Genomic DNA, 13,249 nt, shown 5'->3' with positions numbered 1-13,249 from the left:
CTGAAACAACTCTTATTTAAGAGATATTTATTTTTCATTAACGAACTCATTTGAACTAACTTTTTAAAGTAAGAATTAAAAAGAGAGGATTGTTTTTTCTACTTTAGTTACTGGGGCTGAAACGGAGGTCATTCAATGGCAGACTCCGTGACAGCTCCAGCGACTTACGGGACTCAAGCTGATGCTTTGCTTAGGAAGAATCTGGCGTTTCAGGTACGCCTTTTTCCGAATCTAGAATTTCTAAAATATGCGAGTGTAAGTTAACAATGAATTAAGTTGGAATATGTTAAAAATATTTTCGATGGATATATAGTATATATATGAAAATTTTGTTTCTGCCGTTAATCCATTTTTTAAATATTTTTTTGGCTTTGTATGTGCAAAGTTATACAAATATTAAACGTGAAATGTTTCTTATTTTGCATGATAAAACTACATAAATCTGAATAAAGAATTTCAATTCGCCCCAGCCAACATTACATAATTTGTTGTTTTTTAAACTTGTCTCGCTTAAATTTGCACTGCCTCGCACTAATTTTTGTTTTTTGTTCTTCCAATTTCGGATGTGTGACATTAGAAATGGTGAAATTTTAAAAGGATATATATTCTAAGTATAATTAATTTAATATTAATTTTTTAAAGAGGTAGACGTAATATTTTAAATCATATAGAAATCCAATAACGTTATTTTAGAGGGAGTTTTCTAAATTTGTTTTCGCTCAACAGGCAACCTGCCCCTGATCCCGCAGTTCAACCCGGCCCGTCCTTCGCCGGAACCATCCCGGTAGCTGGTGTGTGACTCGAAATTTATGAAATGTTTTTGATTGGAACCGCAGGAATCAATAGAAAAGTAAAAAAATCATTACATGTTTTTGTTTGCCTTTTCTTTGTTATTTGATAGGAGAAACTCAGGATTAAAGAATCTAATCAGATACAGCTTTGATAATAAGTGAATGAACTCAGGATCATTATACAAAACAATGCATGTATCATCATAGCGAGTGTGCACAAGTAGACATTTAAGTTTATAGAAAATTGAACAAGTAGATAAATTTGTACATGGCACAATACAAATAAGATGCGACGTTGGACATAAAATTGTCAGGTAGGGTGTCATATAGGACGAATGTGTTTATTTGTTCAATTTTGTACAAGTTTAAGTGTTTACTTGTGCACATTCAAAGTTAAAAGTCATAGTTGTTAGTTAAGGCCAAGTTAATGATCATATGTTTATGTATTATGCATTTCTTTTATGTGTTGAATACCAGATTGTGATAATTTACATGTAGTATCATTTTTTTTGCTTCTAAACTGTAGTGGTTTGTTGTCAAATTTTTTTGATGCAGAAACGAAATGTCAAGACAAATGTTCGCCTCATCTTAGTCCCTATTTCACTCCTCCTTTTAATAAGGGCCATTGAATTCTCGAGTACTGTGATGACGGCCAAAGACACTAAATGTGGCTGCCAATGTGTTGAAAAAAATGGTACAGGAAAATGTGTAAAAGAATGTGGTCTGCAATACTCAAATCCGTTACAAGCAGCAAGTTGTGAAGTTAAAGAACCATATGAATGGCATCCTGTTTTCCAGTTACCGGAACCTCAATTTAGTGCTGTAAAATCTGATGTTATTACATATCCAGACTTGCCTAATGAGTCATGCAGAGACTCTAATTCTTGTCCAGCTATTATACTAGTTACTGGATCTAATCAAACTTTTGGACAAAGTATGCTTTTTCCGAATGCAACTACGACTAGTTTTTTTTTTTTTACTACAAAAAAAAACAAGGTTTCTAATGAATTTTCGATTGTATGGAACTTCATAGGTCTGAGTGGGAACATGGTCAAAAACGACACAACCGTAGAGCCTACTTTTATCACCAACCGGATCATTGTAAGTCCCTTCCATTTTCATATTTTTCCCCTTGGATTAATTGCTATATATCATGGACCTTGTGAACTAGCTATAATATCTTTCAGGGTACAGAGATTCCAGCTGCGCGTACGAGTTTTCAAAACCCTGCTTTCTACTCACCAAAGGCTACACTCTATATTATTCAAGCTGGGTGTCCAGCGGATTTCAAGGGTCTAGACATCTATGATAATTACGGAAGCTATAGTACGATTAATGCTTGTTATTTCTAACTGGATTAATAGCTTGATCGTGTTGATGTTACATTTAGCATATTCATAGCTCTGACCTTAATTTCCTACTGCAGTGTTACAATGTCGTACAGGTTTATCTTTGTGGCGTAATAGTCCCTCTGAGATCAATGATGAGCTGTTTAAAGGTTACATAATGGGGAATACGGAGAAAAAGACAGGCGAGATAGCAGCAGGTTGTCTATGCTATTTTAGTACTCCGTGGTTCATGTAATTAATATCAATCTCTTTTCTTAACAAAGTTGTATGATCTTCTTCTTTTTGCAGCATATGATTGGTTAAATACAAATGCAAATAGTTCAATGTGAGTGTTTGGTATAATGGAACCTATAAGTATGACGGTCAAAGTGAACAATTGGTACGGGTGCCTCCTATGGTGAACCTGGTAAATCATTTACTCTTCTCCGATATGTTATTCCTCTCCTTATCAACAATTGTCAAAATGTTATCAACATGATCATAGTAATCATTGCTGTCGCGGAGAATCTTATAAAGTTAATCTAATTCATTCAAGGCTTAATGAAACTAAGTGCTTGTACAGGCATCAAATACCTTCCTTCAAAATTTGCTTGGACCTTCCTTCAATATTCTGTTTGATAATATCAAAGAAATGCCCAAGCACGGAAGTTTTAGGATGTCGGAGATTTCTTCTCAGATGGGACCAATTTTATTTTCATGGGTGATTTTACAACTTTTCCCAGTAAGTGAATAAGTTGGATTGTTTTTTCCGTCTTATAAGTTTCCCTCTGTCATTCGTATAATAATTGCATGATGGAATAAGTTTCATATATATGATTTGTTATATTGGCAACTGCTATCCTGCCTTTTCGTGTTCCTCATGTTCGTGCTCTGGTTAACTATTTGCAGGTTGCTTTTGTAGCTCTGGTTTATGAAAAGCAGCAGAATCTACGAATCATGATGAAAATGCACGGACTTAAGGACGGTCCCTATTGGACTATTACTTATGCTTATTTTCTTCTCATATCATCTCTCTACATGTTTGGCTTTGTGGCGTTTGGCTCAATCTTAGGTAGTAACACAGCTTTTAAATTGATTCCTTCACTAAACTCGTATTTAGTGGCTCAATAATTTATCCTTTTTCTTCTTCTCCTCCATTTGCAGGATTAAGTATCTTTCTAGAGAATTCTTTCGGCATCCAGTTTGTGTTCTACTTCATCTACGTAAACTTGCAAATCGCATGTGCATTTCTGCTGGCTGGATTTTTCAAAGATGTTAAGACAGCCACAGGTGTGATATCTTAACTATTGTGAGAATTAGGAGTCTTATGTTAAAAGTATATATATATCAATCACGAGAAGGATGAATTGTTTTAATTACAATCAATAAATGTGATATTTAACTAATTCATGCATCCACTTTCGTTGTATCAGTCATGGGCTACTTGGTGGTGTTTGCAAGTGGTCTCTTAGGATCATTCTTTTTCGCAAACTTTCTGTCTGGTGCTTCAGTATCAGGTAAGTTGATGATCTAGCTGTAATTCCTTTTGCGTTTTGCTTTATGTTTCTGCATACTGCACTGACATTGCATCATTGTGAATGATATTGTAGAAGTGTGGATTATAGTGATGGAGCTATACCCTGGATTTGCTCTTTATCGCGGATTATTTGAGTTTGGGGAATACAGTAAGAGTGGTCTTTATACGGGTGAAAGTGGTGGTATGAAATGGGCAAATTTGAGTGATCCTGGTAATGGGATGAAAGAGGTTATGATTATAATGTTAGTGGAGTGGATAGTAGTTCTCCTTGTTGCTTTTTACTTGGACCAGATCAATTCATCAGGGGAAAGTCCCCTATTTTTCTTGGAGAACTCGCGGAAGAAGAAGACGCTATCCACTATGAACTTATTAGAAAAGAAGGATTCTGGAGTTTGTCTTGAAATGGAGAAAGAAGATGTTGCACAAGAGGTAACACTTGATACTTTTGCCATTCATTGAAACATGTTTCACCTCTCTTTTTAACATCAACATATACGTAGTCAAAATAATGTTTTGCATCTGAAAATTGTGGACATCAGAACAAAACTGATATAGATTTATACTAGTAGTCTTTTTGTTGTTTCAATTCAACATTTCCTCCCATATATTGAACAGAGGGAAAAGGTTGAACAGATGCTAGCTGGATCGACATCAGGTTATCCCATCGTTGTTGACAACCTGAAAAAGGTTTATCCAGGGATAGATGGAAACCCCGATAAATATGCAGTTAGAGGACTGTCACTTGCTGTCCCTGAAGGAGAATGCCTTGGTATGCTTGGCCCCAATGGTGCTGGAAAAACATCATTTATTAGTATGGTAAGTTCCGCAATATCCTTTAAGACATTAGTTTTTTGTTTACTTAGTTACATCGAGTAACAAAGTGTTGCTAACAGATGATTGGGCTGACAAAGCCAAGCTCCGGTTCTGCATTTGTTGACGGCCTGAATATAAATACAGAGATGGACAAAGTATACACCGTCATGGGTGTATGCCCTCAGCATGAGTATGAAAAAACAAAGTCAAGTTGACAATTCATAATTCCTACTCAATGATCTACAAATATTAATTAATGAAAATCGTATACAGCTTGCTTTGGGATACATTAACAGGAAGGGAGCATCTACTTTTCTATGGAAGGCTTAAAAATCTTAAAGGAGAAGTTTTACATCGAGTAAGTTATGGTCCCGTTCCTAAATTTGCTTCCCCCTCTTGCTTTTCAATGGATCTTACTTACATCCGAAAGTTGTTACTACCTACAGGCAGTTGAAGACTCTCTTAAGAGTCTCAACTTGTTTAACGGAGGCGTTGCTGACAAGCAATCTGGGAGATATAGTGGTGGAATGAAGAGAAGGCTAAGTGTTGCTATTTCACTCATTGGAAATCCCAAGGTACGTTCTTCCTAATATGTCGTTTTCATTTTCTCCTCCTAAATGACGAAAAAAATTGAACTATATATGCAAATTTACCAGGTTGTCTACCTGGATGAGCCGAGTACTGGACTTGATCCAGCTTCAAGAGATACCTTATGGACTGTTGTGAAGAATGCACGGAAAGGCAGAGCGATAATTCTCACTAGTAAATCTACTTTCCATCTCTAGTTCCATTGTTTTTCCATTTCGACATGAATAAACACTACTGCATCGACTTACTCATCGAAATGCATAATCTTGAATGTAATTAAGGAAATGGTATAATTATTTGGGTATGTTGTTGTTGTATGCTTACTAACAAAGATACTAATTTAATTTCAGCCCATTCAATGGAAGAAGCGGATTATTTATGTGATCGCTTAGGAATCTTCGTTGATGGAAGCTTGCAATGCATAGCGAATTCATCAGAGGTAATTTCAAGCTTTTACACAAACAATGATAATTCCAATTTTGAACTCAGGGATTGTTATGAGAGTTATTTTCTGCTCTGTATTATCCACAGTTGAAGACAAGATATGGAGGGTCTTATGTGCTCGCGATAACTACATCAGCTGATAATGAGGTGGAAGTGGAGAAAATGGTGCGACAGATATGCCCAAATGCCAACAAAGTGTATCATTTATCAGGTACACAGAAGTTCGAGTTGCCAAAACATGAATCGAAAATTGCAGATGTATTTCAACTAGTTGAGAATGCAAAGAGTAGATTTCCAATTTATGCTTGGGGTATGGCTGATACAACTTTAGAGGATGTTTTTATCAAGGTTGCTTCTTGTGCTCAATCCTTTAATGAAGCATGATCATAACATTCAACCACAAATTAGAAGGGAAAAAAAAAAAGAAGGATCATATGTGCATAATGTTTTTTTTTTGCCTTAATTAGGAAATATTTAGGTTCATGTAGATATATCAAGTACAGAGCATATGTGACTCCTATTTTGTCATGTAAATTGTGTACAATGATGCCAATCTCTGGCGTTTTGTTCGTGGAATAGAAAGAGTTTGTTGTATCAACGTATTTAATTGAAACCTCCATTGCCGTTGAGAGATTTAGTTTTACAAAATAACCAGTAAACGTAACTAATGTTTACCAAGTAAACAATTCAGTACAAAACTCCTTGAGCTACAACCCTCATTTTACCCCAATCAAACAAAATCAACTATCTCCTATACATAGCAAGGCAAATCAAGGGTAAAAATTTATAAATTGCAGATAACTGTTTCTATATTTTATTCTTCACGGGGCCAGAATTCTGCAATGTCTACTAAATTTTAGTATATTTTAAAAGGAATTTCATGAGCATAGTCAGAGATGGTAAACATTGTCTCTTTCAGCGGAAGCATTTTCAGTTAATTGAGGACATAATCTTAGATAGAATGCTCTCTTTTTATTACATGATTGGTAAGCTGGGAGCCTTGGACTAGCGATTAGATATGACATGACGTATTTTCAGCTTATTGAGGACGTGACCTTAAATACAAGGTTGTGAAAAACACAAATTAGGATAGAAAATTAGTAGGCAGTAAAGCTAAAGCATTGTGTTAATTATCTTTCTATACTAGTAGTCCGCAGTCTTATTACGTAGGCTTCAATTTCTACGGTGTCTCTAGTACTTCTATTATTGCACATCTTTTTTTCAGAATGTTTTGTCATGTTTTCTATAATATTTTGACATGATCTAATTTTCACTTCCATTATTTATTTATTTCGATCTACTTTTATTCACTTTTCCTTGAGTCAAGAATCTATCAAAACAACTTGCGTTGGTGCATTTTTCTAGTTAATATTCCAATATTCAGACGACAAATTCTGCTAAAAGAGTTCAAAATATATTATCTATGGATGGAAATATTGAATAGGCCATTAATGTGGATAGAGCCCAAAAGGCTTTAAATTAAAGGTACGTTCAACTCATAAACATCAAAACTCTCTTTTCTAGCAGTCAATAATTAAATAGAAAGTCTAAATTATAAGGAAAAAACAAAATGGTAACTGCTGAATAAAGTAGGAAAGAAATTGAAACAAAAAAAAAGGTACAAAATTAAAGACTATTGCATAAGTAGGCTTCTAATTAGAGCTGCTTGAGTAGTGTCTGATGATTCCAATAACTCTGATAATCTGTCACTCAGATCATCAACTTCTCTATGCAAACTTTTTATATAATTGCATGTATCTTGCAACACCCTACTTGCTGAAACCTGCTCCATATAAAACACAAATAAATTATTAGGAGTAGTTCAGATAATCGAACCATTTCTCGATTTGTACGTGTCATCCTTGATCAATAGTTATCACGCTAATATATTAATTAATGGGATCTTCACATAAATAGCTGGACAGATTTAGTGTTTACTTTTTTTAACCGATTTCATATTGAAATAATATATTTAATTTTAAGCAAATAAAAATATTACTCATATCAGACAATTAACTTTAGTAAGTTCACAAATCAAGAGACAAATTAAAAAGAATCCAATGTAGGAATTTCTGTTAAATTATTAGTACTTGGGTTCCAATTTTTCAAATACCAATAACTTAACTAGACCAATAAAATCTAACGATGCATTAGATGTTCAGTGAATTTTACTAATTTAAAGAGGAAATAATAAGAAATTAAGATTACATTGTTCAAATAGTACTATATTAAATGTATTTTTACTTCTCTCTTTTTTTTCTTGCTAGAATAATAATTACAAAAAGATGCTTCCACACATTTTAGGGTTCTTCCACAAAGCATATCTTTACCTTAAAAATGACAAAAAAAAAAAAAAGTAGGTGGGAGGTGGGTATAAACATTCGAAGCAGGTAAATTTTTACCTACATTGTTAGGGGGTTAAATAGGAAATAATATGATGGATACATTACATACACATTATAGAAGAACCCTAATATGTCTCTTAAAGATTTCAAGATTTTATATAAGGTGTTGTGTTGAGGTTCAGGATGACTACAACTGATTTTTTTGAACTTTCTTAGTGAAAATTTTATGGGATTCAATTTTAGTAGACCCGGTCAGAGGTGGAGCTAGATGGAGGTTCATGGATCCGGACGAATTCACTAATTTTTCTTCGTAAATCCCATATTTGTATTAGAACATTAAATAAATATATGTATATTATTAACATGCGAACCCTCAAACAAAATTGAGTTAGAACCCCGAAACTTCTAATCTTGACTCCGGCTCTGATGCGGCGAGGAGAAATGAAATGAATTACCTTGTCAGAGGATCTATTCCTTAGCTCTGGAAGAAGTTGTTGCAATTTGTTAACAAGATCATTGATTTGGTCCTCACTTATCCTTGATCCTCCTGAATGTCTTGATGATCTTGACCTTCTACTAGACATATTTTCAAATATTTTTACTATTATATTAATTGTAGATGAACTAATTAGAGACAAAATTATATATAATGGACAAATCTAGCTAGAAGTGTATGTGTTGCTATGGAGAGTGTGAAAGAGAGAGAAGAAAAGTAATAGTAAGTGCACAAAAACACAAGTAGTGGTGAAGAGAAGACAATTGCATGGAAGAAAGGAATGTGTTTAGCTTGTCTTTAAATAGGGTTTTGGGATAGAGAAGAAACAAGTTAATTAATTAATTAATTTGCCTTTCTATGTTATATTCCCTTCTTATTGTGTAATTTTTTTTATTATTATTATTTTTATTTTAGGTTTGAACTAAGAAATTTAGCAATTTCTATGCATGTGTTCTCTCTTAATGTGTGTGAGTGTGTCAGAGAATACACGTAATACCATGTTATTTTATTTATACATCTACGTAGTACTATCTAGTAGTATTTTAGAAATGCATATATGATGTTAATTCATCATATCTTCTCTAGAACTGAAAAAATAACTTCATGACATATGGTATGTCTTTTCCAAGAAAAAACTTATTTTACACAGATATTTATATCAATCGAATCAACATTATATGCATGCAACTCTACATGTGTTGCAAATCCGTTTCTAGTTTTCCAAATTAATCCTACGAATAGGTGAATGAATAATGATTTATACACAATATATATTTTATACATATATACGTAAAAGTATCGACTTAATTTTATGTATCGAATATTATGTGGAAAAAAAACATAACACATGCTCTGAACGATTTGAGTATTATGAATAATTGAATATATAAAATCTTGTGTAAATCGTCAAATACCATTTCGCAAGACTAAATAGTATTCTTGGATGACCGACAATGAAATAGTATCGTGAGGAGAGGGGGTGAATAATTACTGCATTTTTCACCTCAGCTTTATAGATTATAATTTGTTTATTCCGACGAATTTGAGATTTGAAGACTATGGACGTAACAATATAATCTTAACTTAAATATAAGTTCAAAGATAAACTTAAAAGAAATAAACACCGTGGCTGGATTCAAATTTAGGTTTCGCAAGTAGTTTCTCTAACTTATATCAGTAGCACAATAACGTTTTTTTGCTTTTTATGGTGCATTATTAATTGTATCCTAATTTCTATCAATTTCTCAAAACAAATATATATATATATATATGCGTGTGTGTATGTATGTATATATGTATACGCACATAATTTATTTTCAAAGTTAATTAATGCAAATACATCCCATCTAAAATAATAGATCTGCCTATGTTTATTTAGATGTATAATTTATGACTTACAACTTATAAATATTAAGTCATAAGATAAAAGGTTTCAAATGTTACAAAAGTATCTAAAAGTTTACGTATAAATAAATCAATTCAAACATACGTTTATCACAAGAAGAGGACAGGGTTGACTGGTCAAGATTTATATTTCATGCAAACATGTTTTTTTTTCTATCAAATAGAAAGTACACATGAGGCGACACGTAGAAGGCAAAAATAAGAGTTACACATGACCGACCCTATTAAGAGGATTTATTTTGTTTATCTTATGGTTGTTTTTACATGGTTTATTTTTTTTATAATATTAGCATAGTGAGGTCACTCATGAGGCTAGCTAGCTAGATGAATCAATCCATATCTCATATATCTTCAATATCAGTATATTATGTATGATCTACTTTGACAGATCAAATTTACTATAGTATATATATATATATATATATCAGTGATGATCAAAAGCTAGCTCTTTAATTTTTCCTATAAACTGACCAAATGCACTTTACAGATTCTCATATGCCCCATTAAAATCCTTTTTCAATATCTTCTTGCATTTTTCAATTGTTTTGGCAACTGTTAACTGTACTTGTAATGTTGTGTCTATTTATTTTTATTTTTAGTTTTTTAGTTGATGTTCAGTATCTACATTAGAATCTGACTAAATCTAAATGTATGCTGACAAGTCCTACAAGTGCTTGTATCCTACGGGACTTGAACTCGAGACCTGTTACTTAAAAATGAAGAACTATTTATCACTTCATCACAACCCTCGTTGATTAGTCATGTTGTGCCTTTATAAATGTAGCTCAATGTTCATCTATTTATTTTTGTAATGTTCACGTCGAATTGAACTTACTAGTGTCAATTAATGTTACTAGAATATTAATCGAGTTGATTCGTGATCCACTGTTGTTAGAATATGTAGACGTTACTAGGTGCTCAACCACTCATTATTTTTGACAATCGTACTTATATAGAAAATTATTATTTTCTACGTCTAAATTAATCTGAGTTAGTATGACCTGACACAAAGTTTAAATAAATACTTTTGAAATCTATAGTCTAAAATAAGTCATAGTCCGTTTGACTATAAATCATTTATAAGGTTAACTGTTGCAATGATTAAAATATGTTATTTTTTTTTAAAACTGACTAATAGCATTGATGATATTGAGTATGTAATTAACTACGTTCAAGTGTATTCAAACTAATTTGATTCTACACGTTTCTTTTTTTTTCTAGGCTACGTTAATACTTATGATTAGCAGAGTTTAATTAACCTATATATACCATGCAGACTTTAATTAATCATATAATGTTCTTCGAATAGCTAAAGATTTTTAAAAAAATAAGAAATTATGGGAGAATTTGAAGGGACCACTCGTTTAAGGTCACAAGTATTAGGAGACCTATGAAATTTTCATTGGTGTTAAAGAGAATAAAGCCCTTAATTGTTTCTTCTAATCATTAGAAAACTGATTTTACTCAACGAAAGACTAAAGGAATCTTGTGAAATGAGGTCTTAATTAATTTCATGTTTTAAATATATGTTGTCTTGATACGTAGCCTACCTGGAATCTATTTTGATTCAGTACAGATTCATAATGAAGTTTAAGTTGACAACTAATTGTCATATGGTCTACGTGTTTGCTTAACTTATTACAATCTCCCTAGCTAGGCTTGCATTGGATCATTTGATACGCGGGATAAATATAAATAGTTTAAAATTAAAAAAATTGATATTATTTACTTGTTGATCCTAAGAGAAATTATATCAGCAGATTAATTAATAGTATCACGATAAAATAATAAAATGGTAAAACTTACCCTTGGGGTTCCTCTCACTTCAAATCCTTTTTGTATTGTGGGCATTTTTGTATATAAAAAAATCTTTGAAATTATTAAAATATATGTTATTTTTATACAATTAACTAAACTATCAATTAGGAATAATATCAAGATAATTGAACTCAATATTATTAATTTCAACATAACTTATCTTCATGCCTAAAAAAATTTACCATGTCGAAATCAATAAGGTTATTACAAGGCAATTAGCCCGAATGAGTGAAATCCAGAAAGATAAGGGAGACAATTGTTATAATATGTTAAATAATACTCTTTCTATTTTAATTTATGTAACATATTTTGCTTTTTAAGAGACAAATAATTTTAGTTTAACGGATAACTTTCGTATGAAATTTTCAATTTTTTAATATGTCATATATTTGTTAACTACTTAAAATATACAATAAATCACAATATTTGACGATAATATTTAAAATATTTACCATCAAGGATAAACTTTTTCAAACCTCAAGTTAGTTTAAAATGTGTCATAGAAATTAAAATGAAAGGAGTATTACTAGTTATTTTTTGTATTATACGTTTAATTCTTTCTGATAGTATCATTTTTCCTATTTTTCTGGTGAGATTTATAATTACAAAATTAAGAAAAATGGTTGACATGATTTTCCATGAACACATGGTTGCAGAGCATCCAATGGTTGGACAGTATGAGATTCCATGGACCATGAAAATAATGTATATTGTCTTTTTTTCTTCATAATTATATTATATTTAGGTACTTTTTGTGCCAAATGATTAATTATTTGCATGGATATTCAAGCGGAATCTCTCTGATTCTCAACGGAACTACAAGTAAATATATCTTTACTAATTTCGAGTCAAAATTCAAATTTATTTGAATGAATTTATAAAAAATGACTCATAAGTTAAAAATTAAAAGTAAGTGAATTTTGACTTGCTTAAAAAAAATTGACCTAAAAATAGGTGAAGCTTACTTTTGTTGTCTAAAATCCTTGTAAAACTAGCTGTTGGATGTCTTTGTTGGAACGTAAGTTTAGGTTCAATTCCATTTTGCAGCTTATGATTTCGAAGGCAAAGACTATCCACCTCCTTGTACATGTTTGGTGTTTAATTTTTTATTAAAATAAATAATTTATAAATTTTTTATAAAATATACTTATACGCAGTAAAATATTTTTAAAAAAATACTGATACTACTCTCCCACCCCCCACCCCCTTCTTTCTTTTAAGGGCCGGAGAAATTGTAAAAGCAAATTATTAATTAAAATTAAATTTTATGGTCATTGTTTTATATAATTTTTATTCATAGCAGATGCTTTGTCATTCGCCTCTCTCCTCAGATTTCTCACTCGTTCATCTCTCTCGCCTCACTTTGCACATTTGTTTTTGTATACATCGAGAGAAAGTTGTACGTATACATATAGCTTTGTTCACCTGTCACCCAAAAATTTCGTTCGCCACTCTCCCTCGCCTCTCTCACTTTATACAAATACAAATTTATAAATTGCGTTCTTTTTTCATAAAGCGAGGGAAACTATATATGCTAGTAATTTTGTCTTTTACACTATAATTATACAGATACAGATTTCCCCTACTAATCCCTACTAATTCTCTTTTGTCTTCTCTCTTTCTCGCTTTGTTAAAGAATGACAAAAGTCCCACATCGGTGATTAATGAGATGGGTGGACTCTTTA

General features: G+C 32.0%; 2 protein-coding genes across 2 annotated transcripts; one reads left to right on the top strand and one right to left on the bottom strand.

Moving 5' to 3' along the window:
- The first annotated feature begins 49 nt into the window (after positions 1 to 49).
- ABCA4 (ABC transporter A family member 4) lies at positions 50 to 6,108 on the top strand. Its single transcript, XM_004241525.5, is given in 19 exon segments — positions 50 to 213; positions 1,347 to 1,725; positions 1,825 to 1,892; positions 1,979 to 2,117; positions 2,218 to 2,337; positions 2,429 to 2,455; positions 2,458 to 2,546; positions 2,703 to 2,861; positions 3,029 to 3,191; positions 3,284 to 3,409; positions 3,553 to 3,636; positions 3,730 to 4,085; positions 4,272 to 4,472; positions 4,550 to 4,659; positions 4,743 to 4,827; positions 4,916 to 5,044; positions 5,126 to 5,231; positions 5,408 to 5,496; positions 5,589 to 6,108. Coding segments are annotated over 19 exon segments (2,805 nt in total). The 5' UTR covers positions 50 to 135; the 3' UTR covers positions 5,886 to 6,108.
- An 841-nt stretch (positions 6,109 to 6,949) lies between these two features.
- LOC101252193 (transcription factor PRE3) lies at positions 6,950 to 8,629 on the bottom strand. The gene is made up of 2 exons (XM_004241526.5): positions 8,302 to 8,629; positions 6,950 to 7,284 (listed from the first exon to the last, which is right to left on the bottom strand). The coding sequence occupies exons 1-2, from the start codon at positions 8,428 to 8,430 to the stop codon at positions 7,135 to 7,137; spliced, it is 279 nt and encodes a 92-aa protein (XP_004241574.1). The 5' UTR covers positions 8,431 to 8,629; the 3' UTR covers positions 6,950 to 7,134.
- Positions 8,630 to 13,249: the final 4,620 nt, after the last annotated feature.

This window comes from Solanum lycopersicum, chromosome 6 (genome assembly GCF_036512215.1).
Source record: "Solanum lycopersicum chromosome 6, SLM_r2.1".
Taxonomy (NCBI): domain Eukaryota; kingdom Viridiplantae; phylum Streptophyta; class Magnoliopsida; order Solanales; family Solanaceae; genus Solanum; species Solanum lycopersicum.
Note: the sequence above shows the minus strand (reverse complement) of the source record. Positions and strands in the feature narration are given on the sequence as shown.

Excerpts from the sequence above, each read along its gene's own strand:
- LOC101252193 (XM_004241526.5), bottom strand. The coding sequence starts at position 8,430 with ATGTCTAGTAGAAGGTCAAGATCATCAAGACATTCAGGAGGATCAAGG. Across the intron at positions 7,285-8,301 it reads GGAATAGATCCTCTGACAAG|GTTTCAGCAAGTAGGGTGTT; the intron begins GTAATTCATTTC and ends TATATGGAGCAG.